At 45.4% G+C, this 22,963-nt stretch overlaps 4 protein-coding genes across 5 annotated transcripts in view; 2 read left to right on the plus strand and 2 right to left on the minus strand.

Moving 5' to 3' along the window:
* The window catches only part of wnt1 (wingless-type MMTV integration site family, member 1), a gene marked incomplete at both ends in the record, with an annotated part of 2,812 nt that extends 891 nt beyond the window's left edge, over window positions 1-1,921 (plus strand). Inside the window, 3 exons of the mRNA XM_084480233.1 lie at window positions 627-880; window positions 1,045-1,310; window positions 1,430-1,921. Of these exons, the coding sequence (XP_084336359.1) occupies window positions 627-880; window positions 1,045-1,310; window positions 1,430-1,921 (1,012 nt within the window). The remainder of the gene's footprint in view (window positions 1-626; window positions 881-1,044; window positions 1,311-1,429) is intronic.
* Window positions 1,922-11,405: 9,484 nt separating this feature from the next.
* rps26 (ribosomal protein S26) lies at window positions 11,406-12,680 on the plus strand. Its single transcript, XM_084479561.1, has 4 exons — window positions 11,406-11,444; window positions 11,759-11,936; window positions 12,211-12,341; window positions 12,601-12,680. Exons 1-4 carry the CDS (start codon window positions 11,442-11,444, stop codon window positions 12,634-12,636), a joined length of 348 nt encoding a protein of 115 aa, XP_084335687.1. The 5' UTR covers window positions 11,406-11,441; the 3' UTR covers window positions 12,637-12,680.
* Window positions 12,681-15,047: 2,367 nt separating this feature from the next.
* ikzf4 (IKAROS family zinc finger 4) lies at window positions 15,048-19,570 on the minus strand (the record flags this gene model as incomplete). 2 transcript variants are annotated; one of them, XM_084480223.1, is made up of 8 exons in its annotated part: window positions 19,533-19,570; window positions 18,500-18,551; window positions 18,300-18,407; window positions 17,604-17,891; window positions 16,755-16,922; window positions 16,316-16,462; window positions 16,096-16,227; window positions 15,048-15,889 (listed from the first exon to the last, which is right to left on the minus strand). In XM_084480223.1, the coding sequence occupies exons 2-8, from the start codon at window positions 18,534-18,536 to the stop codon at window positions 15,048-15,050; spliced, it is 1,722 nt and encodes a 573-aa protein (XP_084336349.1). In that variant the 5' UTR covers window positions 18,537-18,551; window positions 19,533-19,570. The 2 variants fall into 2 exon arrangements, with proteins under 2 accessions (XP_084336349.1, XP_084336348.1); XM_084480222.1 differs by lacking the exon at window positions 19,533-19,570 and having other exon boundaries at window positions 18,500-18,606.
* Window positions 19,571-20,390: 820 nt separating this feature from the next.
* On the minus strand, window positions 20,391-22,906 carry dnajc22 (DnaJ (Hsp40) homolog, subfamily C, member 22). The gene is made up of 4 exons (XM_084480342.1): window positions 22,574-22,906; window positions 21,632-22,254; window positions 20,914-21,206; window positions 20,391-20,802 (listed from the first exon to the last, which is right to left on the minus strand). Exons 2-4 carry the CDS (start codon window positions 22,185-22,187, stop codon window positions 20,629-20,631), a joined length of 1,023 nt encoding a protein of 340 aa, XP_084336468.1. The 5' UTR covers window positions 22,188-22,254; window positions 22,574-22,906; the 3' UTR covers window positions 20,391-20,628.
* Window positions 22,907-22,963: the final 57 nt, after the last annotated feature.

Raw genomic sequence — 22,963 nt, forward strand, 5'->3', positions numbered from 1 at the left:
CAATTTCCAATGCAAACATCACAATATGGGAATAATTGAATGGTTCCCTGATCCAGAGATGGGAGGCGTCCGTGAGCTTTCACGGTTGACTGAAGCAGAGAGTTGATTAACAGACCAAACAGAGCCATTTAGCCTAGACCCGCATTAAAACATTAGAGCTTTGACACAATAATGCTTGAGCTCATTCTTCCTAGCTGTCACCCATTGAGCCCAAACTTATTAGAAATTGGTCATATATTGGTTCATCAATAATACATTGATGTTTATTTTATAGAGCAGCTCATAAACGCCTAGAGGTTAATTTCATGTTATTGCTCTTTTTCAATGATAAACCGCAGCAGGCTGTTTAGTGATTGACGGCCGTGAGCTGCTTCCACTGCCTCAGGTGGAAGCAGGTAACAAGTCGGTGACCACCCCGATATCGTCATGGGAAACTATTTACATGTATTTATCAGGATTAGATACACTTTTATTATTATTTTATTTGACAAAATAAACATGTCTTTTTAATGACAATCTCATGTGGGTTTTCTCATGTGGGTTTTGAGTCAAGGTGGTCCTCAAAGAGTGCATAATACTTTTAGAGCCTGATCTCTAACTTGTCATCTCCCCTTGTGCTCTGCCAGGGGCATCGTGAACGTGGCCTCCTCTGCCAACCTCCTCACCAACTCCAAGAACGTCCAGTTGGTGCTGGACCCCAGCCTGGCCCTGCTGAGTCGCCGCCAGCGTCGCCTGATCAGGCAGAACCCTGGCATCCTGCATGCCATCTCCGCAGGCCTCCACACCGCCATAAAGGAGTGCAAATGGCAGTTCCAGAACCGGCGCTGGAATTGCCCGACCACCCACAGCCCGGCGGTGTTTGGAAAAATCATCAACCGTGGTGAGTCCTTCTCTCCTCAACAGAAGCAGAGATTGGGCCAATCGGCAATTGGTGTCATCACATTCAATGTCTAATAAGGTCTAAACAGTGCTCACTGCTCATTGGAGTAAAGCTATGGCTCTGGATCTGGATGTGATGGAGAAGCTTTGATGTCGTCACCACAGGTTGCCGAGAGTCTGCGTTTGTGTTTGCCATCACCAGCGCCGGGGTCACCCATGCGGTGGCCCGGTCCTGCTCAGAGGGATCCATAGAGTCCTGCACCTGTGACTACCGGCGCCGCGGGCCGGGGGGTCCGGACTGGCACTGGGGCGGCTGCAGCGACAACGTGGACTTTGGCCGCATGTTCAGCCGGGAGTTTGTGGACTCCAGTGAAAGAGGCAGGGATCTACGCTACCTCACCAACCTGCACAACAACGAGGCAGGGAGACTGGTAAGGACTCATTCATGGAGAAAAATCTTAAAATGAGATGTGCCATCAAAGGAGATGTGGGCCTGTCACTGTGTAGTGCCTGTGGTGTCCTCTGTAAACGTTGTTCATCTCCTTTGCAGACGGTGTCCTCTGAGATGCGTCAAGAATGCAAGTGCCACGGCATGTCGGGCTCCTGCACGGTGCGCACCTGCTGGATGCGACTGCCCAGCTTCCGGGCTGTGGGGGATTACCTGAAGGACCGCTTTGACGGCGCCTCCAGGGTGGTATACGCCAACAAGGGAAGCAACCGTGCCTCCCACCGGGCCGACCCAAGACACCTGGAGCCGGAGAACCCGGCCCATAAACCACCCTCCACCAAAGACCTGGTGTACTTTGAGAAGTCGCCAAACTTCTGCTCTTACAACGGCAAGACGGGAACGGTGGGGACAACAGGGAGGACCTGCAACAGCTCCTCTCCCGCCCTGGACGGCTGTGAGCTCCTGTGCTGTGGACGTGGGTTCAAGACCCGGACGGAGTTGGTCACTGAACGCTGTCACTGCACTTTCCACTGGTGCTGTCACGTCAGCTGTCTTAACTGCACCAGTACACAGACTGTACACGAGTGTCTGTGATCAAAGCTGGGAAAAGACTCACAGTCTCACACTCCCGTCTCACAGTTGGCATTCAAATGCACCACGGGTGATACAATCACGACAAGACACTTCAAGACAGACCCGTCAACTGGCTGCTACTAAAATGTCTCTGGTACATTCATCTTAACGTGTAGTCAGGGGACCCAGTCAATGTTGTGTGAATGTGTATCCATATCTGACCGCATTCTAGGACCTGCGCAGCAACAATGCAATGATGTTTTGTCACAAGGTTGTTCACATTTTGCGGACGCATTATCAAATCACAAGTGATGGCTGGAGGTGCATGTTAATGCCAGGTGTGACCTCAGCCTGACAGAATGTATCTGGATACTAACACACTCTATGTCAATAAGAGGATCTACTTAATAGGCGGGTGGGACTACGAGGCACACGGGTATTCATAACAAAACTCAAGTCAGGTAAATTTGGGAATTTCATGTTTTTGTTTTTGCAAGGCTTTTGGGAATTCTACTTATGCATAAACAGGGTAAATAGGTAAACTTCTCTTTCATAATATATTGAAAATGAATCCTTTATCCCCAAGAGCATTTCCATAGTGGGGTTGGGTGGAAGATAAAGAAAAGGACCATATAAGGTGACAATATTGATCTCTTTTCTAGTCTTTGAGGTATTAATCCTCCCAACAGATGTGAGATATACACAGTGCCTGACAGGTTGACATGTTTACTCTAATATTCATCCGGACTGCTGAAACTTTACTGAGGCAGTGGGTCATTTTGATTGGAGTATCTTTACATATCGTAATGAATGAAAAATCATAATGAATGAAATTATATGAACAACATGAGACGCGGCAAGATCTGCCAATTTTCAAGCCAACCTTTAGACGTACAATCTTTGTCGTAAGAGTGAGTTGATGATGCAGCAAAAGGTTATTAGATGTGAGCGTGTGTGTGGAGAATTTACTAAAAGGGTCAGGGGGTCTTACACTCAAATGAGCTGCATGAAATGTAATACTTAAAAAAAAAACGTACAGCATCTACAAAATGGATGATGTATATCAGCTAAAAGAACCAAATAATGTACATAATTATATGGATATATTTATGACGTTTCTTGCGTTTGACAGCGGCAATTTCTATTCCTGCTAATTAATGAAGATGATTATTAGTGTCAATTCAGGAGAGGCCTATTCTATTTTTGTGTAGAGTTTCTATGTAGAGTTCCTTTGTTGTCAGACCAACTCTGAATAGAAATGTTCATACTTACTGCATGTTTCCTTGAAAAACATGTGTTTGGTCATGCACTGAATATAATCTTTTTTTACTTGTAAATATATAAAATATTTATTTCTGAGGTTTTTATACTGTTATAGAAAACAGCAAGCCGGATAGATTTCTTAAACATGTTCAGAATAGAGTTGTTTTGTATAATACAATAGAACAATAAAGTCTTTATTTTCAATAAACCTGCTTGGCTATACTGACATACGTGGCCATCTTGTTAGGTGTAAGTTTAGTGCGAGATATTTAGTGAGCTCTGCAAGATAGTTATGACAACCAACCAAGTGAACATACCAGATTAACCCCAGGTGTCCCTATGCTAATCCCTCTAGTAGCGCCAAAACGCTGTCTCCAGTGCTGGCTAGCTCTCCTCCCCAACCCATGAGGCTTACTTTAATACAGGACTTGAGTTTTTTTTGGTCTTTGCAGTGAATGTTTTGCTTCATTTACTTATTGTCGGAGAGAAATAATAAGTAATTTAAAAGTCTAGAGTTGTCCCATTCTTTCCCCCCCCTCTCCACCACACCCTGTCCTCCCTCGGTCGCCCTCCACCCCACCACCCATTCCCTGGCACCCGGGCCTGACCACCCGGGCCTGACCACAGGCGTTTGGCCGGCTCCTCCGCCCTCTCCCCGGCCCACCGCAGCCCAGCAGAGGGGCATCACGGGTCATCCAGATAGAGCGCAGGAGCCACACTCACAGCGCCGCCCAACAGGCCAGCAGCTTTAGGTTCTCATAGGGTGTCGGTTTTAACAAGCAGCACCGGCGGGGAGACATATGCGTCCAGAGGGACAACGGCCAGAGAATGTTCCCATTATCACTTTATCCCAGATTAGGAGCAAGGATTTGTATAAACTGACAGTAATAACCAATAACAAAAACCTGGTCCAAGGCTGCATACCAGAGATGTATGAGAAGGACGACGGCGAAGGCGTCTCAAGGTTTGGAAGAAAAGTGAAAGACTAATTGAATCAGGAACACTGCATCACTGTCATACGGATCAGAGTGACGCACTGAGCGGAGCAGACACATGAGAGACAGAAAACTGACACTAATGATAGGGCAGCACATCCCATTGTTAGATAAAAACACCACTATTACATCCCATAAGCACTTAGTCACTTAGTTTGTATATATACACGTTGGAAAATAGTTATTGCTACAGCTTTCACTGAGAGAGAGAGAGAGAGAGAGAGAGAGAGAGAGAGAGAGAGAAGGAGAGAGAGAGAGAGAGAGAGAGAGAGAAGGAGAGAGAGAGAGAGAGAGAGAGAGAGAGAGAGAGAGAGAGGCTTGCTGTCATTGTGGGGGAGCTGAGGAGTCAGTGATAATTAGCTCAATTAGTGACAAAGGCCGTGTAATAAATACCGACTTAGAGTCTGGGTCCCTGCTGGCCTCTCCCCGCGTGGCCCGCGACGCGGCCCTGGCCTGACGGACAATTCATTAAAACGACAAAATAGCCCAGCGCCCGGGCGTGACGCGGCGAGTTAGCCCCCTACAGGCCAGCTCATTGTTCTAATTGTCTGGGCTGGAGCCACTTTGGGGCTGCCGCCTCCTGAGAGAGAGAGGGCGAGAGAGCGAGAGAGAGAGAGAGAGAGAGAGAGAGAGAGAGAGAGAGAGAGAGACCGGGGGAGAGAGAGCGAGCGAGTGAAAGAGAGAGAGACCAAGGGAGAGAGAGCCCATGGAGCTTGAACGCCCCTACCTTACCCTCTGGGGTAAGTAGGTGATCGGCAGGTTGCAGAGAAAAAAACATATATAGAGAGAGAGAGAGAGAGAGCAAGAGAGAGACCTCTGCTGGGTGTGTGTGTATGTGTGTGTGTGTGTGTGTGTGTGTGTGTGTGTGTGCGTGTGTGTGTGTGTTTGTGTGCATGCATGCGTGTGTCAGTGGGTGTTGGGGGGGGGGTGGATAGCGGTAGGGATTAGGGTCTGGAGGTTGCCTGGGAGTGCTGGGAGCAGCCCTGATCGGAATGCTGTAGAGATGAGCCCGGAGCTGGGATGGGTCCAGGAGGACGCGGGACAAAGCCAGAGTTAATAAGGAAAGATTGAAGGGGCCTGGCGACAATGGGCCGCCACCCCAGTCGAGATGAAATTGCTTCCGCGGATTATTGGGAGAGGGTGTGAGTGTTGTAGGCTTTTTTGTGTGTTTCAATGTGTGTTTGGCTGAGCGTGTTGCATGTGTGTGTGTGTGTGTGTGTGTGTGTGTGTGTGTGTCTGTCTGTGTGTGAAGGGGTTTTATAAAAGGGGTTGGTGTACTGGGGGGGGGAGGTGCACGAAATTGATGGTGGGGGGGGGGGGGGGGGGGGGACCAGGAGAGGCTGACCGGCTGTTCCCACAGTCTGTTCTGTTGCAGCCACCTTTGACACACGGGCCTGCCAGGCGGCGAGCAGGCGGCCATTGTGGGAATAAACCGAGACAAACAAAACAACAACGACGACGTGACACCAGTCTCCCTACCTCTCTAAGACCAGCCTCTCTACCTCTAAGACCAGCCTCTCTACCTCTAAGACCAGCCTCACTACCTCTAAGACCAGCCTCTCTACCTCTAAGACCAGCCTCTCTACCTCCCTAAGACCAGCCTCTCTACCTCTAAGACCAGCCTCTCTACCTCTAAGACCAGCCTCTCTACCTCTAAGACCAGCCTCTCTACCGCTAAGACCAGCCTCTCTACCTCTAAGACCAGCCTCTCTACCTCTAAGACCAGCCTCTCTACCTCTAAGACCAGCCTCTCTACCGCTAAGACCAGCCTCTCTACCTCTAAGACCAGCCTCTCTACCTCCCTAAGACCAGCCTCTCTACCTCTAAGACCAGCCTCTCTACCTCTAAGACCAGCCTCTCTACCTCTAAGACCAGCCTCTCTACCTCCCTAAGACCAGCCTCTCTACCTCTAAGACCAGCCTCACTACCTCTAAGACCAGCCTCTCTACCTCTAAGACCAGCCTCTCTACCTCTAAGACCAGCCTCTCTACCTCTAAGACCAGCCTCACTACCTCTAAGACCAGCCTCTCTACCTCTAAGACCAGCCTCTCTACCTCTAAGACCAGCCTCTCTACCTCCCTAAGACCAGCCTCTCTACCTCTAAGACCTCTCTACCTCTAAGACCAGCCTCTCTACCTCTAAGACCAGCCTCTCTACCTCTAAGACCAGCCTCTCTACCTCTAAGACCAGCCTCTCTACCTCTAAGACCAGCCTCTCTACCTCTAAGACCAGCCTCTCTACCTCTAAGACCAGCCTCTCTACCTCTAAGACCAGCCTCTCTACCTCCCTAAGACCAGCCTCTCTACCTCTAAGACCAGCCTCTCTACCTCTAAGACCAGCCTCTCTACCTCTAAGACCAGCCTCTCTACCTCTAAGACCAGCCTCTCTACCTCCCTAAGACCAGCCTCTCTACCTCTAAGACCAGCCTCTCTACCTCTAAGACCAGCCTCTCTACCTCTAAGACCAGCCTCTCTACCTCTAAGACCAGCCTCTCTACCTCCCTAAGACCAGCCTCTCTACCTCTAAGACCAGCCTCACTACCTCTAAGACCAGCCTCTCTACCTCCCTAAGACCAGCCTCTCTACCTCTAAGACCAGCCTCTCTACCTCTAAGACCAGCCTCTCTACCTCTAAGACCAGCCTCTCTACCTCTAAGACCAGCCTCTCTACCTCTAAGACCAGCCTCTCTACCTCCCTAAGACCAGCCTCTCTACCTCTAAGACCAGCCTCTCTACCTCCCTAAGACCAGCCTCTCTACCTCTAAGACCAGAGTCCTTACCTCTCTAAGACCAGAGTCCCTACCTCACTAAGACCAGAGACCAGCAGATAGGCAGTCTACCCTTTACCCAGACTACCCTATACCAAGCCTACCCTATACCCAGTCTCCCCTATACCCAGACTACCTTTACCCAGTCTACCCTATACCCAGACTACCTCTACCCAGTCTACCCTATACCCAGACTACCTTCTTGTTAGTCTGGGGTTGGGGACAGAACACAGGGGAATTACAACAAAAATTAATTTAGGGACACAACTGAGTCACTGATCAAAGGGTGAGTGATACTGTATCAACAAATGCATATAGACAGGACAGAACCGATCACCGCTGGTTCAAATGGAACCGTTTCGAAATACATCCTTATTGGAATGGTTTCATCTTGTTCTCCTGTCATTCTAGTGTTGAGGATTAGTAATTGTGACACATTTCCTTGTGGTATTAATCAATTTTGCATAATTCCAACTTTAATGACAGCATCATGCGGTACAGCCATTTTCTTTGGCAGCAAATTAACAGACTCTGTGGCTAGTGCTTGGAAAAAAGTTAATTGAAAAACAAAGCCAATTAAGTAACTCGATAGTTAGCTGAAACAAAACCACACTGTTTTGCATTGAGTCAAGGTCCGAGGATTTAAAGTAGGTAGTTTCTGGGTCAAGCTGAAGCAAGGAAACCCAACCATCCACATTTTGCTCCAATACAGCAATGCAGCAATCAAGACGACCACCACACATTTTTTGTGCTTTACATGCATAGCTGATAAACTATAATAAAAGCAGCAAACTCCCTATTAAAATTCTTCCTAAATTGTGGAAAAGACGTTGTTGGGTGGGTGGGTGGCGGGTGGGAGGAGCTCATTGATAGCTGTATGATAAAAAATGCAGAATTGGGTTTTGGTAACCACAGAGAATGATAGACTGCCTTGTGGTTGTAATGAACAATGTGGAATGGCATGGATGGCAAAGCCAAGCACAATACTTATGTGATTACTGTGTGTCTTTGTGTGTCAACACGCAATGTTAATCTACTAGTTTGCCTGACGTGTTACAAACTAATAAGGTTTTGTTTTCACACAAACCATGGCCAAAGCCCTCATCTTTACAGTATAATTATGTAACCTCAAGGATCCTTCGTATGTAGTAGGACATATCCAGATAGATTCATCACAAATATAATAGAAAAGTCCAGATAAACTAAACTTTTAACGGTGGAAGTCCAAGAAAGGAAGGATAACAAGTATATCAAACATGAATAACTATAATAATAATAAGAACTAAGAAATACACTAATAATTACTATTAATAAATTGGTGTATATGCACAGTTTTGCTTGTGTGTTGGTGTGCATATTTAAGAAGGCTATGTGTGTGTGTGTGTGTGTGTGTGTGTGTGTAAATCAGTGTGTGGGTGGCTGTGTGTGCATGTGTCTGTATGTGTGTTTATGTGTGTGTGTGTGTGTGTATATCCGTGTGGGGTGTGTATGTGGGTGCCGTGTTTATGTGTGTGTGTGTGTGTGTGTGTGTTTGTGTGTAGTTGTGTGGTTGTGATTGTGTGTGTGGGTGGGTGTATGTGACGCCATGACTGTGCGTGAGGATGGCAGCTGGGAGGTAGACGCTGTCCAGGAGCGTGGTTACCTAGCAACTGACCTTTTTTTCAGGGCAGATGGCAACTCCAGAGTGAGAAGCCACCCAGCATCACAATGGCCTCCTCCTCTCACGTCTCCATCACTTCATCATCCTCTCGCCTCGGCCGCCGCGTGTCACACAGGCACCGGTATGACGCTGATGATACACACAACAGTGTCCCCCCCCCCTCTCTCTCTCTCTCCCTCTCTTTCTCTCTCTCTCCCTCAATCCCTCTCTCCCTCTCTCTCCATCTCTTCCTCTCTCCCCCTCTCTCTCCCTCCTTCTCCCTCTCTCTCCCTCCTTCTCCCTCTCTCTCTCCCTCTCTCTCTCTCCCTCTCTCTCTCTCTCCCTCTTTCTCCATCTCACACCCGCTCTCTCTCTCTCCCTCTCCCTCTCTCTCCCTCTCCCTCTCCCTCTTTCTCTCATATGTTACTCAGATTTTTGCCCAGTTGGACTCCAGACTAGACTGGGGTGTGCAGCAGGGCAGGAAGGGGCAGTGTGTGATGTGTTCAGGGACCTCCAGACACCCTAAACCACTGCCTCGGGAATCTGCGGGCGGGAATCTGGAATGACCGCAGAACCGCTGTGAGCGAGCTCAGTACGACTTCCACGGTCACGAGCTGTGGCCCTGTAGTGTGAGACGGGGGACAACAGGGAGAAACAGAAACAGGAAGAAACACATGCATATCTTCACAGGAGCATGTGCTGTGAAAACCAGTGGATTACCATTTTCGATGCAAATGAAGGTGTGTGACATCGCTGATCCAACACGCTTGTTATTGGGTTTGGTTGCGTATACGGTGGGCCGCGGTGCTCATTGTGATAATTGATGCTGTTTTATTAACCCCCTGCACACGGAGACTGCGACCTCTTGCTCATGTCGAGTGGTGCAGCGTCCGGGGCCCCAGGCGGCCTGTTGAGCTCCCAGAGTAAATCATCTCCTCAACCGCATGACGGTAGATATCAAGTCTTCTACCGCTTCTGTGGTCCTCACAGGGGAGGAGTGAAGCACCTCTATACATATATAGATCACATCCAGTTAAAAAACAACAATACTGTAATTGGGAATGGATAAATACAGGTCAGATCTAATCAGATTATTAAAACGTGGTGATCTGACCTGCAATAAAAACAAAAATATAATAATGGGAGAATTGACCCTGGTGTGTTGGAATCCCAGGGTGGTCAGACCCCATGTTATGCTATCTAAATAAATCCTAGACCAAAGACATGCAGTCTCAAAGATGGCTTTTGCTATACATGATGAACCTGAATCTGAATCATGGATCAAAATCCATGCATTTTAACATGAATCAGCATTGTTTCACAAAATAATACAATTTTGTTACACAAATCCATTCCGCCTGCATGAAGGCTATTCTGGTTCAAATGAATTAAATCATTTGTTTTCAAGGAAGATTATAACACCACAGACCAAACCTTTTTAATCAATAATCCAAACGGTACCGTTCAGAACGGTAAGGGTAAGTGAGTACATTGTCTGTAAACCACACCTAACTCCGGAGATAAAGAGAAACAGAGAGAGAGCGTTTGTGTGAGGGGTTTTAATGGGATTGAGCGTGAAGGCCTAGTCCTGACACAGCAGCGGAGGAATGTTTATGTGCTGCACTCTAGGAGCCAGCCGGCGCGCACGAGACTATGACACAGTCCCGTGTCACCCGCCCTCCATCACACTCTGCCAAGAGTGTTCCTACTCACACTGAGGCCCCTCATACTGCCGCACAACCACACACACACACACACAAGAATTGTTTCCCGCACCCTCTGGGGGGTGCATGTGGCACCTAAGGAATCTGTAAGCATCCCTGAACCTGAAATGACTGACATTATGTGACATATCTTCAGGCAATACCTACAGAGTGGATGTCACAGATTTTGAATAGGAATAATATAAACCACATGTCTGTACATAGATTATAGGTACCTAGATAGGGTTTAGTGTGTGTGTGTGTGTGTGTGTGTGTGTGTGTGTGTGTGTGTGTGTGTGTGTGTGTGTGTGTGTGTGTGTGTGTGTGTGTGTGTGTGTGTGTGTGTGTGTGTGTGTGTATGTGTGTGTGTGGTCATACTGCAGTTCGGCACCTCTTGAGTCCAATCAATTATACCTCTGCATCTGGCAGCAAAGCCAAAGAGATTTCTCCTGGCAACTGGTCTTTTAGAGGCCGTGACGCAGACAACAACAGGAGCAACTTCTTCCTATCCACATGCATACTGGGAAATAACTGCATCAGACATCTGCCCCAGTCTCTGTCTCGCAGAAACTCACAAGAATAAAAACATGCACACTAGTCTACGCGCACGAACGCACACACGAAATGTGCACACAGACTCGACCGTCGTCGTCTCTGCCGTATTCTCACACAATCTATGAAGGCTAATCGGTTCCAGAGCCCGAGGTGAGGACGCTGCCAGCAGACTTCGAGGGGGCTCCGTTTTGCACCCTAAAACTAATGTCCGTCTCGTACCAAAAAATAATAAAACCGATGAAATTAAAATAAAACGACAAGGTGCATAACGCGTTCTGTTCATTATTTAAAAAGTACATCTGAGCGATTGGGACAATCCCAAGAGAGAAACGCTGTTTAATTAATACTTATGTCGTGGTGTAATATCGCCATCTAGTGGCCAGTCAATGACATTGCAATAATCCATACGAAGATGCAAAGTCTTTTTTTGGAAAATAAAATAAAGCAATAAAAAAAGGTTTATACAACAATTAAACCCCTGTGCTTCAGTTTAAAACAATAATCAAATAATATTGACAAAACCCCATTTAGATTGTGGGCTTGAAGAACACCACCCGGAAAGGGTATTTGAGCTGTCGCTTGTACTTCCGGTCTCTCTTTCCACCTCTCCTCGCTCCACGATGGTGAGTACCGCTGCGCGCTGGGCCCCGAATAATCTTAAAGAGTGCAAATTGAAGTGTGAATGCGTTTACTTTAACTGTCAAAACACATTTATATTAACCTAAGTCGTACATTTGTTCGACATGAGGCTGGTCTTCGACTACCGATAACGTAATAAAGACAAGACGGGAAAACCTCGTTGCGCGGTGATTGCTAAACGTGCTAAGCGAAATGCTAGTCGGCGGAAATGTCAAATATATGTTTAAACTTCACATTCGTTTTTCAATGACATACAGTGCGTTCACCAGGCATTATTTATTTGTTTGACATTTAACAGACTAAGAAGAGACGTAACAATGGCCGTGCCAAGAAGGGCCGCGGACACGTCCAGCCCATCCGCTGCACGAACTGCAGCCGCTGCGTGCCCAAAGACAAGGCCATCAAGAAGTTCGTGATCAGGAACATCGTGGAAGCCGCTGCGGTCCGTGATATCTCCGAGGCCAGCGTGTTCGACTGTGAGTGGGGCAATCAGAATTACTTAATTACATCTTATTGTACAAGTACACAAGAGTAAAACGATTAGGCTTGGTTCCTCATCAGCCAAACGGCAGCATCTTATAATCCAATCCATGCCGGTCGACGTAAATTGTGCAGTGGATTTGTTTATTATTTAATTTTAATGTAAACATTTCCCATCCTTGAATACTGTTTTTGTGGCAAAAAAGACAAATGACTTTTGGGAATTTGAATTATAAACTAAATATACATTGTAACCCCCCCCCCCCACAGCGTATGTGCTACCGAAGCTGTACGTGAAGCTACACTACTGCATTAGCTGTGCCATCCACAGCAAGGTAGTGAGGAACCGCTCCACTGAAGCCAGGAAGGACAGAACTCCTCCACCCCGCTTCAGGCCGGCTGTAAGTAGAACAGTAGACATATAAACAATTAACCATCATTTGTTCTAGTTTAATAAAAGTGCTGCTAAGAAACTAGACATCCCAGATCTTAAAATCAGGTCTAATGTGTTGGCCAAGGGTACTATAACTATTTATCCCTCTTGCCATTCAATTAAATGATTGTTTTGATGGATATATCATTGGGTTAATTTGGGTAGTCTTGGGTGTACATTCGGAATGTAAATAATAAACCATACCCTTTTTCTCTTCTCAATTCCAGGGTGGCCCACCGCGCGCTCCACCAAAGCCAATGTGATATGGAATGTTATAGAAACATTTTGAAATAAAAAGTCAAACATATTTGGCATTCTGTCTGTGCTTTTGGTCTGTACATAACATTTAGGGCATTTGGCAGATTTTTATCCAAAGCGACTTGCAATTAGTACATTTGGTAGAAGGAGAAACCATATATCTAACATAAGGATGTTTATAGAACCAAGCCCCAACAATCGCTAGGTTAGCCCATTCCCCGTATACAACACAGCTAGTTAGTATAAGGTGCTACACAACCAACTACTATTTTAAGTGTCAGGACGTACAAGTGTGTAGGAGGGATGGCTATGCAGAGTCCAGGTGAACTCTGAACAAGTGAGTCTTGCGGAAACTAGTGATCGTCACATGGGCAGGGAGATTGTCCCACCACTACGGTGCCAAACAGAGTTGTGACACCACCAGCAATGGTGGTGCCAGACGTCCAGCTTCATGCTCTGTACAACATTAGATGTCTACAATAAATCACTTTTTATTACCATAAACATAACTTTATTGACAGTAAAAAGTTATAGAATATCCAGGTATACGCAAATAACTGCAATTACATCTCGGAAAGCAACATCACTTGGAATAATGAGGCAGTTGTACTTGTTGAGGTAAGTGTTTTGTCATTACATAAATTCCACAAAATACTACAGAACATTTAAAGGAAACCATGCCCCATCTTCACTTCAGAAAATGTTACATATCAAATATTTCACAATTCATGTTTAAGCAGAAAAATGGCAAGCACACATGCTATACTTCATTCACACTTTCCTGTACAGTGCATTTCATATTTTTCCTAACAAGGCTTCAAGTACATTTTTTCCCAGCAATCAAAATTCAAACTAAAAGCGGCCAACCCACAAAAGCATGTTAGAATACTGAATTTGGTCTCCTTCAGGTCCAAAACATATACATTGTTAGGCAACTCACCATACTGTAGCAATAAGGTATTTGGGTGCTAGAAAGAAGCAGGAGGTAACAGTTTATAATCTTGAGGAATATGCTGGATAAAATTTGGGATATAGCTAAACACCAAGACTGTAACAAACATTGAATATTAAACCACAAAGGCTTTTTAAATAAGAATTTTCTAATTACACTTTAATTTTTTTTTAAATTCTTAGCCATGACCACTTAGTGAGAAACCACAAGGACTCTGAAATTGACCAATAGCAAATCCTTTGAACCACCCAGTACACTTCAATATGAGTGCAGCACATATCCAGCCATGTACAGAAAGCTTCTGCAGAAGACTGGCACCATTTTAAAAAACTGGGTCATCCCAGATGAAAATCATTCAGTCAATCAGTGCAGTCAAATGATTAGAAAAGGGGAATTGGTCGGAGTCAACAAGAGCTTCCAAGGAGATCCTCTTATTTATATTGGGAGACAATCTAAAAGTGCAAACTTTCCCAGGACAGCCTGGGACTTCCTCAGACTCTGAACTTCACAACACTACATGGTCATGGTCTGATCTGCACCAGAATTCCAAGGCTCACTTCCACCCCCAGCAAAGTTTCCTACATCCTTGAACCAAACTTAACCCAAGGCAAATATTAGATAAAATATATTTTTGACTTTTTATTTATTTCAGCTTTTGCCCTTGCTTTGATTATATTTTAAGCGCAGCAGTAGAATCTTTCCAGAGGGACTTTACATGCAATGTTTGCTGTAAACAAGAGGTTCTTACGTTTAAGGCAATCCACTTCTGTGCTTCATCTATGATAAAAGATTCTCCCCGACCGAGTGCATATTAATCTAACCTGCCTCCCTCCCTCTCCACACCCCCTTCATAAATCACATGAATACAAAGCTCTCTCAGTGCATATTTAACATACTAATTAGCTATTTCTAAGATGTATGTGCTATGCTTGTTCTTTGATTAGCTTCATGTTACAAGCTTTTATGAACAATAGATTAATTTTTCTATCCAAATTATAAGTCAGTGCAAGTGACCTATCGCAGTGCCAAATAAGCCTTTTATTAAAAAAAAGATGGTGTGATAATTTCTAAGCACCAGGTTTCCTTAACATCTTGTAATGACAGGAAGTCCCCCCCCCCCCCCAAAAAAGGCACTTTTGGAGCAAAACCAAATGTTTTGCGGAATGATTTGATTTGGGGGTGCAATCAATAATAATTTGTACCTCCATTTGTATTTTATGATGCTGAGAGAGAATGTTCTCGTATGACCTGCTGTAAATTGTCTTAAATAGGACAACAACTTAACATTAGGGTCATACCACTACTACTATCATTAACTATTGTAACAATAGAACCTGGTGCAGAACAAACCTGATCCAACACAATAACTGTCATCATCCTAAAAACAGCATCCATCTACCATTCATCTCAGCCCTCGCCCTCCACAAACCTGCCCCACTGCGGCCCTCAGCCCACCTGGCCACTTCAGCCCATCTGGTGCTCTCCCCGGCTGATGTGAGAGGAGAACTCGTAGCGATCCTGGCTCCGGTGGCCACAGATGTTGCACTCAAAGGGCTGGCGGAAGCCGTGGCAGCCCATGTGGATGGTGAACATGACGTGGTCCAGGAAGAGGATGCGGCAGTGTGGGCAGTGGAAGCAGCGCATGGCACGGCCCTCCCTGTCCACCACCTGCAAGCTCTCCCTGGAAGACTGGGGCGACCCAGGGCTCTTCTTCACCGCTGAGAGGCGGACGGGACATGCCCTCTCCCACTCTGGGTCAGAATCTTTGGCCTGGCTGGGGATGGAGCTGGGGCGGCTGCGGGCCAGCGCCGGGGTCAGGGGGTAGTGTAGGTGCTGCAGGTTGCGGTGGTTGGAGGTACTTGTTGGGGCAGCGGCCCCTGTGCTCTGCTCTTCCGCTGTGCTCTCTGTGTCTGTGGAGTCCGGACATTCATTGGGAGAGTTGTTGGCACTGTGGGCTCGGGGAGGCTCGTTGCGACCTTTGCCTGTTTCCCGCCCCGCCCGACCAATGGACACGATCGCCATGCCACTCCCGCCAAGGGCACATGTGCTCTGAGGAGCCACGCGACCATACACAGAGCCCATGGCCATGGGGAGTTCAGACAGGAGGCCAGGGTGGGGCTGAGAGAGCTTGGGAGATTCGTAGGTCTCACTCTTCACCCGGCCTTCCTGGAGGTACTTGGAGCTGGTTCCCAGCAGCCGGACAGACTCCCCAGTGGACTGGGAGTTAAGGTGGTCCCCTTCCTTCTCTGAGCCAGAGGACAGCTCATAAGGTGCTTCGGGCATGTTAAGACGCATGTGCTTTTCACCTGCACAATGTAACAAAAATTTAACTGACTTCATGATAAAGGATTGACTTAACCAACTATAACATGCAACCATTCCCTCTTAATACAAGTTAATGTTTATCCTATTTGAACAATTTTATTTAATTTCTATGAAATGTAATATCATTTCTTATCTTTGGTATGGCAAATTGGATCTCTTTGTTGGATAACTTAAACAAAAACCTTACCCAAAAACTTCTGGGGGGTGGACCTCTTGCGTTTGGTGATGCTATTCGCAAGCCTTTCCACAAACGGGAGCTTTTCAGTCGATGGCTGGATCACCGGTTTAGTCATCGGCTCCGGATCGGGAGAATCCTCACCTGGAAACAACAACAGGGTCTTTGTCATTGATACGGTGCACTGAGAGACTGAGGAACTTATAGGGACATATATTTTAGGAGTGGTTACACTGTGCTGATGGTGTACCGGTGGTGGACTGGTGACTCTGCCGGCAGCTGTGGCAGCGCTCCATGTGTTCCTCCAGGGTGCTCTGCTGCTTGTAGCTGCGCCCACAGTGCTCGCACTTCAGGGTCTTGCCTGCCTTGGGAGACGACACTATGGGATAGAAAACTGAATTTTCAGATGGAAGAATGTGTTGCGTTATAATTGAACAGAAGTTGAATAAACATTGGACATTTTCGCGTGTTCAACTCAACTTAACATGTCCAAAGGGAAAATACTTCAACAGCATTTCCAGGTGTTAACCAAGTTTTAAAAGGCATATTCTGTCACCTGTAAAGTACATTCCTCCTAAGCACAGAAATGTCCCCTAGACCAAATTTTGATCGACGATAGGAATGACTAAGTCAAATGTATTATTTACATTCCAACTGAATCCAACTAGTACCTGCATGTGTGCGCAGGTGTCCGGTGAGGGCGTCCCTCCGACGGCAGGCATAGTTACAGATGGGGCATTTGAACGGCTTCTCTCCTGAGTGGAGCTTGATGTGTCGCAGCAGGTTGCCCTTCTGGGTGAAGGAAGCTCCACACTGACTACACTGAAAGGGCCTTTCGCCTGACAACATTCATTCAGACAGACACAAATACTAATTGATGGTTGTGATTGGGTGAATTTCCTCTGCTTTCTTTGTCATATGGTGAATGTGACTAGAGTTGCACAGCTACCAGCTTACTCACTAGTAAGAGTAAAAAGACTCAAGACTCACTTGTTCAGAGTTCACCTAGACTAGCCACCACCTCCCACCCCTCCGCCGCACTTCTTGTAGGTTGTACGTCATGGCACTTAATGTACACACTTATTGTATATTGTACATCCTGGCACTTAATGTACACACTTATTGTATGTTGTACATCCTGACACTTCATAATAGTACTTAGTTGTGTAGCATCTTATTTAACTATCTTTGTTGTGTATGGTGAATGGGTTAAACTAACAATTGTAAGTGCTTTGCACTTGGTTCTATGAACATCCTTACTCTACCAACATCGATATATTGTTTCACATTCTTCTGACAAATGTACTTATTGTAAGTCGCTTTGGATAAAAGCCTCTACTAAAGGCCCTAATGTAAATGTAAATGTATTGCACTCCATCCCTGGGAGGAGGGGTCATTCTTCTGTGTTCCTTGTACGGCCTAGAAGGCCTGAGGTAGGGTAGGGTAGAGTAGGGTAGACCCCTAGCTGTGTTGAAGGGCTATACAAATACAAAGGACTTGATTCATTTCAATTTTCTCACCGGTGTGGCTGCGCTTGTGCACCATCAGGACATTCGGTCCAATGCAGATCATTCCACAAATATCACACTGGAGCTTGCCATTGGGCAGCCGAAGAGGCCCCGGAGAGACAGGCTTGGGGCTGGTTAGCTCACTGTAGATGTGTCCCCTCTCTCCAGCAGAGCCACCAGCACCATGCTCTTTGATCTGCTCCTCTTTGGTCGGGTCTCTGTCCTCCCTCACAGACTCTCTGGGCTGCGGACCCACTGCTGGTTCTTCGTCGCTGTACAACTCGACTTTGATGGAGTTTGCTGTGCAGAGGTGGAGATGATTGTCTGACATTGCATGTACGCCATACCTGTACTTATCTCATCTCATACTGGAATAGTAAAACATTCCCTCATAAATCAGTACTTTGGTAAAATTTATTGCAAATCATTATGATTATTGCATTAACCTGGTAGTTAAGAGATTCCAGGTAAAAAAAATAAAAAATAAAAGTATTTCTTGTGGAATAGCCTTTTGGTAACATTTTTATGCATTGGTAAGATCAGGTAAGGTAAAAATTAAGATACTCTTTGGAAGTATAAAATCCCCACAGGAGTCTCTCAAGCAAGTATAAATGCCCCCAATATTGCACCTCTGCACATTAGCCTACCAGAGTGAATGTAATTAAGTACTTCCCCCCCCCAAAGGGTACACAATAGAAAAAGACTGACCACTAAGGGAGCGGTGTGGAGAAGACTTCTGACTGTTTGAAGAACTGACCGAACGTCCTCGAAGCCCACAATAATAGTCCTGTTCAGTAGCTGAGTCTCCTCCGCTGCCTGAGGACCCACACCTCGGCATGTTTTACACACCATTAAGGACATCTGAGAAAATTACTTGTTTGGCTATGGCTCATCTGAACGTGGCTTACCTGGTAAGTAGGAGTCATTGCGGTCATCAGCATTCATTCTCCCACCAGAAGCCTACAGAAAAGTTGAAAGGATATTAATTTAATTTTCAGTGGAATATAATGAAATGCTTACTGAATAATTGTTATATTTTCTTGAAACAGTCTACCAATACCACGTAATGCTCACCCTAAAGAATGTATAGGTGTATGTTTTGTAGTTGTCTAGATTAATATAGGCTACTAAATGGCAACGAATGTCTTTCTTCACTTCTCCACGGTAATAGACGGCTACCAGTTTATAGATACGACCACACAACAGAAGACCTCTTGCTTCTGTAAGCTTTAGGCCCAAATAAAGGATCATTATGACGATTCTAATGTTCTAACATGCATACATGTTGAGCAATTAAGCCATATGCTACATATTGTCATCTATGATATAATTGATAATAATACATTAATAGCCAATAGATAGTGGTAACCCCTCACAGATACAGCGGTTAACAGAGGCGGTGGGGCGAACGGGGGGCGTTAACAAAGATCAGGGGGATTTTGTGCACAGGTTGCGCATTAGGCGCAACAGGCATGATGCAGCCGTGCATTAGTTGCATGGCAGTCACATTAAGGTGCGCGCAGCGCGCCTAACTGTCGACACTTCTTTGTACACATGCATCTTCATACATTACGGTATTGAGACAATAGCAATTATTTTCCAGCCTTTCACCCGGCTTCACCCCACTGTATTCCTGCCAACTGGTAATATATTTCGTTTAGAGCTGTGTTTTCTAACACATCTTCCTGCGCGTAACGCTCGAACTGTCATCTCTAAGAGTTATTATAATGCTGATTGTCTACCTGCACGAAAGCAGGAGCCGTATAACACTCGGCATGCCGAACAGGTCTATGCTGTTCAATGTTGCACAGCCGTTGCTATGGCACCCGACCACACGACAAACGGCATCACCCCATCAAGTACTGGAAACATGTTTAAAATACATCGCGATTAATGTCATGTCGTGTCAAGCAATGCACGATCTGCCGCCGCGTCTCCTACCTGGCAACCGACTGATATTCCCCGTTCTTAGTTGTCTGGATGGCTGTTTGTTTTCCCAGGCGACGACAGCATCTCCGGGATTTTTTTTTATTTTTTATTTTTTACCTGGGAATCCCAAACAACTTCCGGGCCCATGCTGGGACTGAACAACAGCGCCTTGATCCGCTGCTGATCACCGAATGCATCGATGAATGCGAGGTGCGTGGATACTGAATTAAACCACCTGTTGACATGCACTAATATTAAACGAGAAATTGTTTCACTATCCATTAAATTGATTTGTTTTTTAGACAACAATGGAATGTAAAATGATATACATTAGATTGTTGTCTTATACCAAATCAATTGAATCAATTAATGTAATCTGTAAAATTATATGCATATTGCAATGGTTGCCCACTTTGACGCCCAAGGCCGACTTGATTGTATTGGCACAAGAGTGTAGTCTAGGAGTGTGTGACAATAACATGCTGCCATGTGCACATACGGTTAGGAGTATGACAAACAGTACGTCGCATTATGTAAAAGTGCTTGAATCAAGCCAAGGCAAGCGTAGATCTTATAATTCAGCAACATTAAAATTAGGATCTGGCGACTGATGTGTTGTTTCACTACACAATAACAACACAATTTAGGCTACCATACTTTTAATTCATAATAATTAAGTGAGTAAACATTTGAATCATACGTGGGGTCAATTGTAATGCGAAGGGTTAACACAACTTAACTGTGGATCAAAGTGAGCAACCACTTGGCTTGTTGTAAACATTTATAGGTAGCAATCTCAATAGGAAGTGACGTCGGTGGCACTCTGTTGGGGAGGGTCAAACAAGACAAACACGCATTGACTGTTGTAGATTCATTTTCTGCTTCTTATTTATTTGCCTAATGGATATTTACAGTATACTACTTTTCTGCGAGGCGTTTTGGTTCACAGGTGTATTATCTTTGAAAAATCTGATATTGGGAATCATTGTAGTATCTGTACACTGCCACAAGATGACGCTAAACTCCCGTCAAAAGTATGTACTCCGTGCATCTTGATCATAGCTGACCATTTGAAACAGAGGCACTTCCTCCAAAGAGAAGATGTCATCTATTTGAATCGGTTGGGTTTGTGCCGGCGAAGAACCTCATAGGCGTCATGGATCTTTATGAACATGGCTTCTGCCTCCTTGCTGGGGTTGTGGTCCGGGTGCCAGGTTTTGGCCAGCTCCCTGTATGTTTGAGCGATCTCTTCAACAGAGGCATCTGCTTTCAGAGACAGTACCTGGACATACACAATGGACAGCTAATCAGTTAACTTTTTAAACATATGATTAAATGTTTGCAACTATTTTTATATACATTTCATGAAATTCATGACCACACAAGGACTTACATGTAATGCATCCATTTCTCTCTCCGTGTACTCTCTGAGAAGTATTTCCAGAACCTTCTTCCAGGCCTCTTCTGTGTACCCCCCGCCCGTTATAGCACATAAGATCCTATATGGGATCAGCAGCATGTTCTCTACCAAACCACGCAGCCACGGGAAGAACCAGAAGAAATTCAGCAGCTCTGCCAGACAGTCAGCGATGTAATAAATAGTGGCTGTAGTGTTGTGGAAGATACAATAGCCCAGTGGAGCAGAGAAGGCGAGCCAGGCCATCCCCAGCTTATACAGGCGTGGACCTGGAGGGTAAACCAGGGGAAACAATATAAAAACTAATGAATGTACAAATATTTATTGGATTCCTATATATATATTTATTTATTCAAATGATCCAATAGAATGAATAGTGGATCATATGAATATATATTTATATAAATATAGTGATGTATAGAAAATATTTTGTAAAAAGAAATGTATTGCTTTGAAGTTTCTGAACATGTAAGTCTTTATGTATTGCATGTTATATGATTGTCTTATGATCGTCCAATCTAGTTAATGTGTGCTTTTAGAACATGTCAGTCTATACGAAAATGCAGATTGTTCTAACTAGTCTACGTATGCTTTCTAAACATGTCTGTCCATATAAACATGCAGGTGATCCTACCCTAGTTTGTGTGCTACCAGAACATTCAGTCAGTCTATATGAACATGTATATTTTCCTACCTAGTCCATGTCTGCTTTTGGCAGGTCTTGGAGATTTGAACCTGCGATGCTGTGCTGCAGTGACACTGGCCACCAGACTAATGGGCAGGGGTGACAAGGTGCTGCCATAGAATATAGGGGAGGTGATGAGGCAGGCAGTCATGGTCTTCTGAATGTCTGAAGTCTGCTGGCCAACGTCGGCCACCAAGTACACCCCCGCACCCACAGACAGAGGCAGGACAATAAGGTAGAAGAAACTCATGGAGCTGAGCCCTATAATGGATACCGTTCCAAAGTAAATGCCCACACACACCTGCCCAGCGAGCCTGGTGAGGCCTATTGGGGGAGGAGTGGCAGCATCACGCTGCCTTCGTAACTTCACTCCCGCTGTCTCTTGGTTGGCCTCATTCACATACGCAGGGATACGTATGAACTCTCTGGCCCAGCCGATGCCAAACCCTCCAAACGTGAGCATCCACAGCAGAGCATGGCTGTCTCTACCTAGATATACATGGTGCAGGCCCAAGGGGCCACCTGCTGCCCATAAGGCATACGCTACTGTCAGTCTCTTGCCCATGTTGGAGCCCTCAGTGAATCAAGTGGTGCTCAATGTTGGACATTTGACTCATCCTCAACAGTCGGACCTGAACAAGCAGAAATAGTATTAAAACTGGGAAGTAGATATTATTCAAGTATTTTAGTTATATTTAGCTACTGATTTGGCCACATGAATTCTAAATATAATCTAAGGACTGTACATTGGCCTGTTAAAATATAAAGTCTGAAGCATTGAACGTTTAAACAGAGATTAAACATTAACATTAACGGCTATCCATTTTTTTTAAATTAACATACAAATCGAGATAGTGATAATCGTATCAGTTTATAAGAAATGCAATGTAGTCGACTAGCTACTATAGCAAGTCAGGAAACTTAAATTATGCTTTAAATATAATTCCTTACCGCAGATAATCCCCTTTACCCTCGTAGTTTAAGGGATCGGTCACAACATTGCCTTGGACTTTGGATTATGGTGACACATTGCGCACGGATAAACTGTAGGCCTACGCATAGAACTGACCAGTTGATCATCATTACATTGGCAGTGCCAAGGGATTGGCTTTTCATGCCTACACTGTCGATAAAGGCTGTCAATTGTTTTTAAATTAAACCACTGACTGTTTGAAGAATCAGTCGTAGTAATTGCAATGCTTGCCACTGCATATGTGACAGCAGCAATTGTATTGTATTCATATGCTCATACTTGAGAGAGAGGATCCTGCATTTCAGCGATATCCCGGTCTCCCGCCACACAACTTCCGGTCTCCCAGGAGCGAGAAAAAAGGGATGGAA

Source organism: Micromesistius poutassou, assembly GCF_964030765.1.
Source record: "Micromesistius poutassou genome assembly, chromosome: 15".
Taxonomy (NCBI): domain Eukaryota; kingdom Metazoa; phylum Chordata; class Actinopteri; order Gadiformes; family Gadidae; genus Micromesistius; species Micromesistius poutassou.

Excerpts from the sequence above, each read along its gene's own strand:
- rps26 (XM_084479561.1), top strand. Across the intron at positions 11,937-12,210 it reads CGAGGCCAGCGTGTTCGACT|CGTATGTGCTACCGAAGCTG; the intron begins GTGAGTGGGGCA and ends CCCCCCCCACAG. Across the intron at positions 12,342-12,600 it reads CACCCCGCTTCAGGCCGGCT|GGTGGCCCACCGCGCGCTCC; the intron begins GTAAGTAGAACA and ends TCTCAATTCCAG.
- dnajc22 (XM_084480342.1), bottom strand. The coding sequence starts at position 22,187 with ATGGGCAAGAGACTGACAGTAGCGTATGCCTTATGGGCAGCAGGTGGC. Across the intron at positions 21,207-21,631 it reads CAAAAGCAGACATGGACTAG|GTCCACGCCTGTATAAGCTG; the intron begins GTAGGAAAATAT and ends TTTACCCTCCAG. Across the intron at positions 20,803-20,913 it reads GAGAAATGGATGCATTACAT|GTACTGTCTCTGAAAGCAGA; the intron begins GTAAGTCCTTGT and ends GTGTATGTCCAG.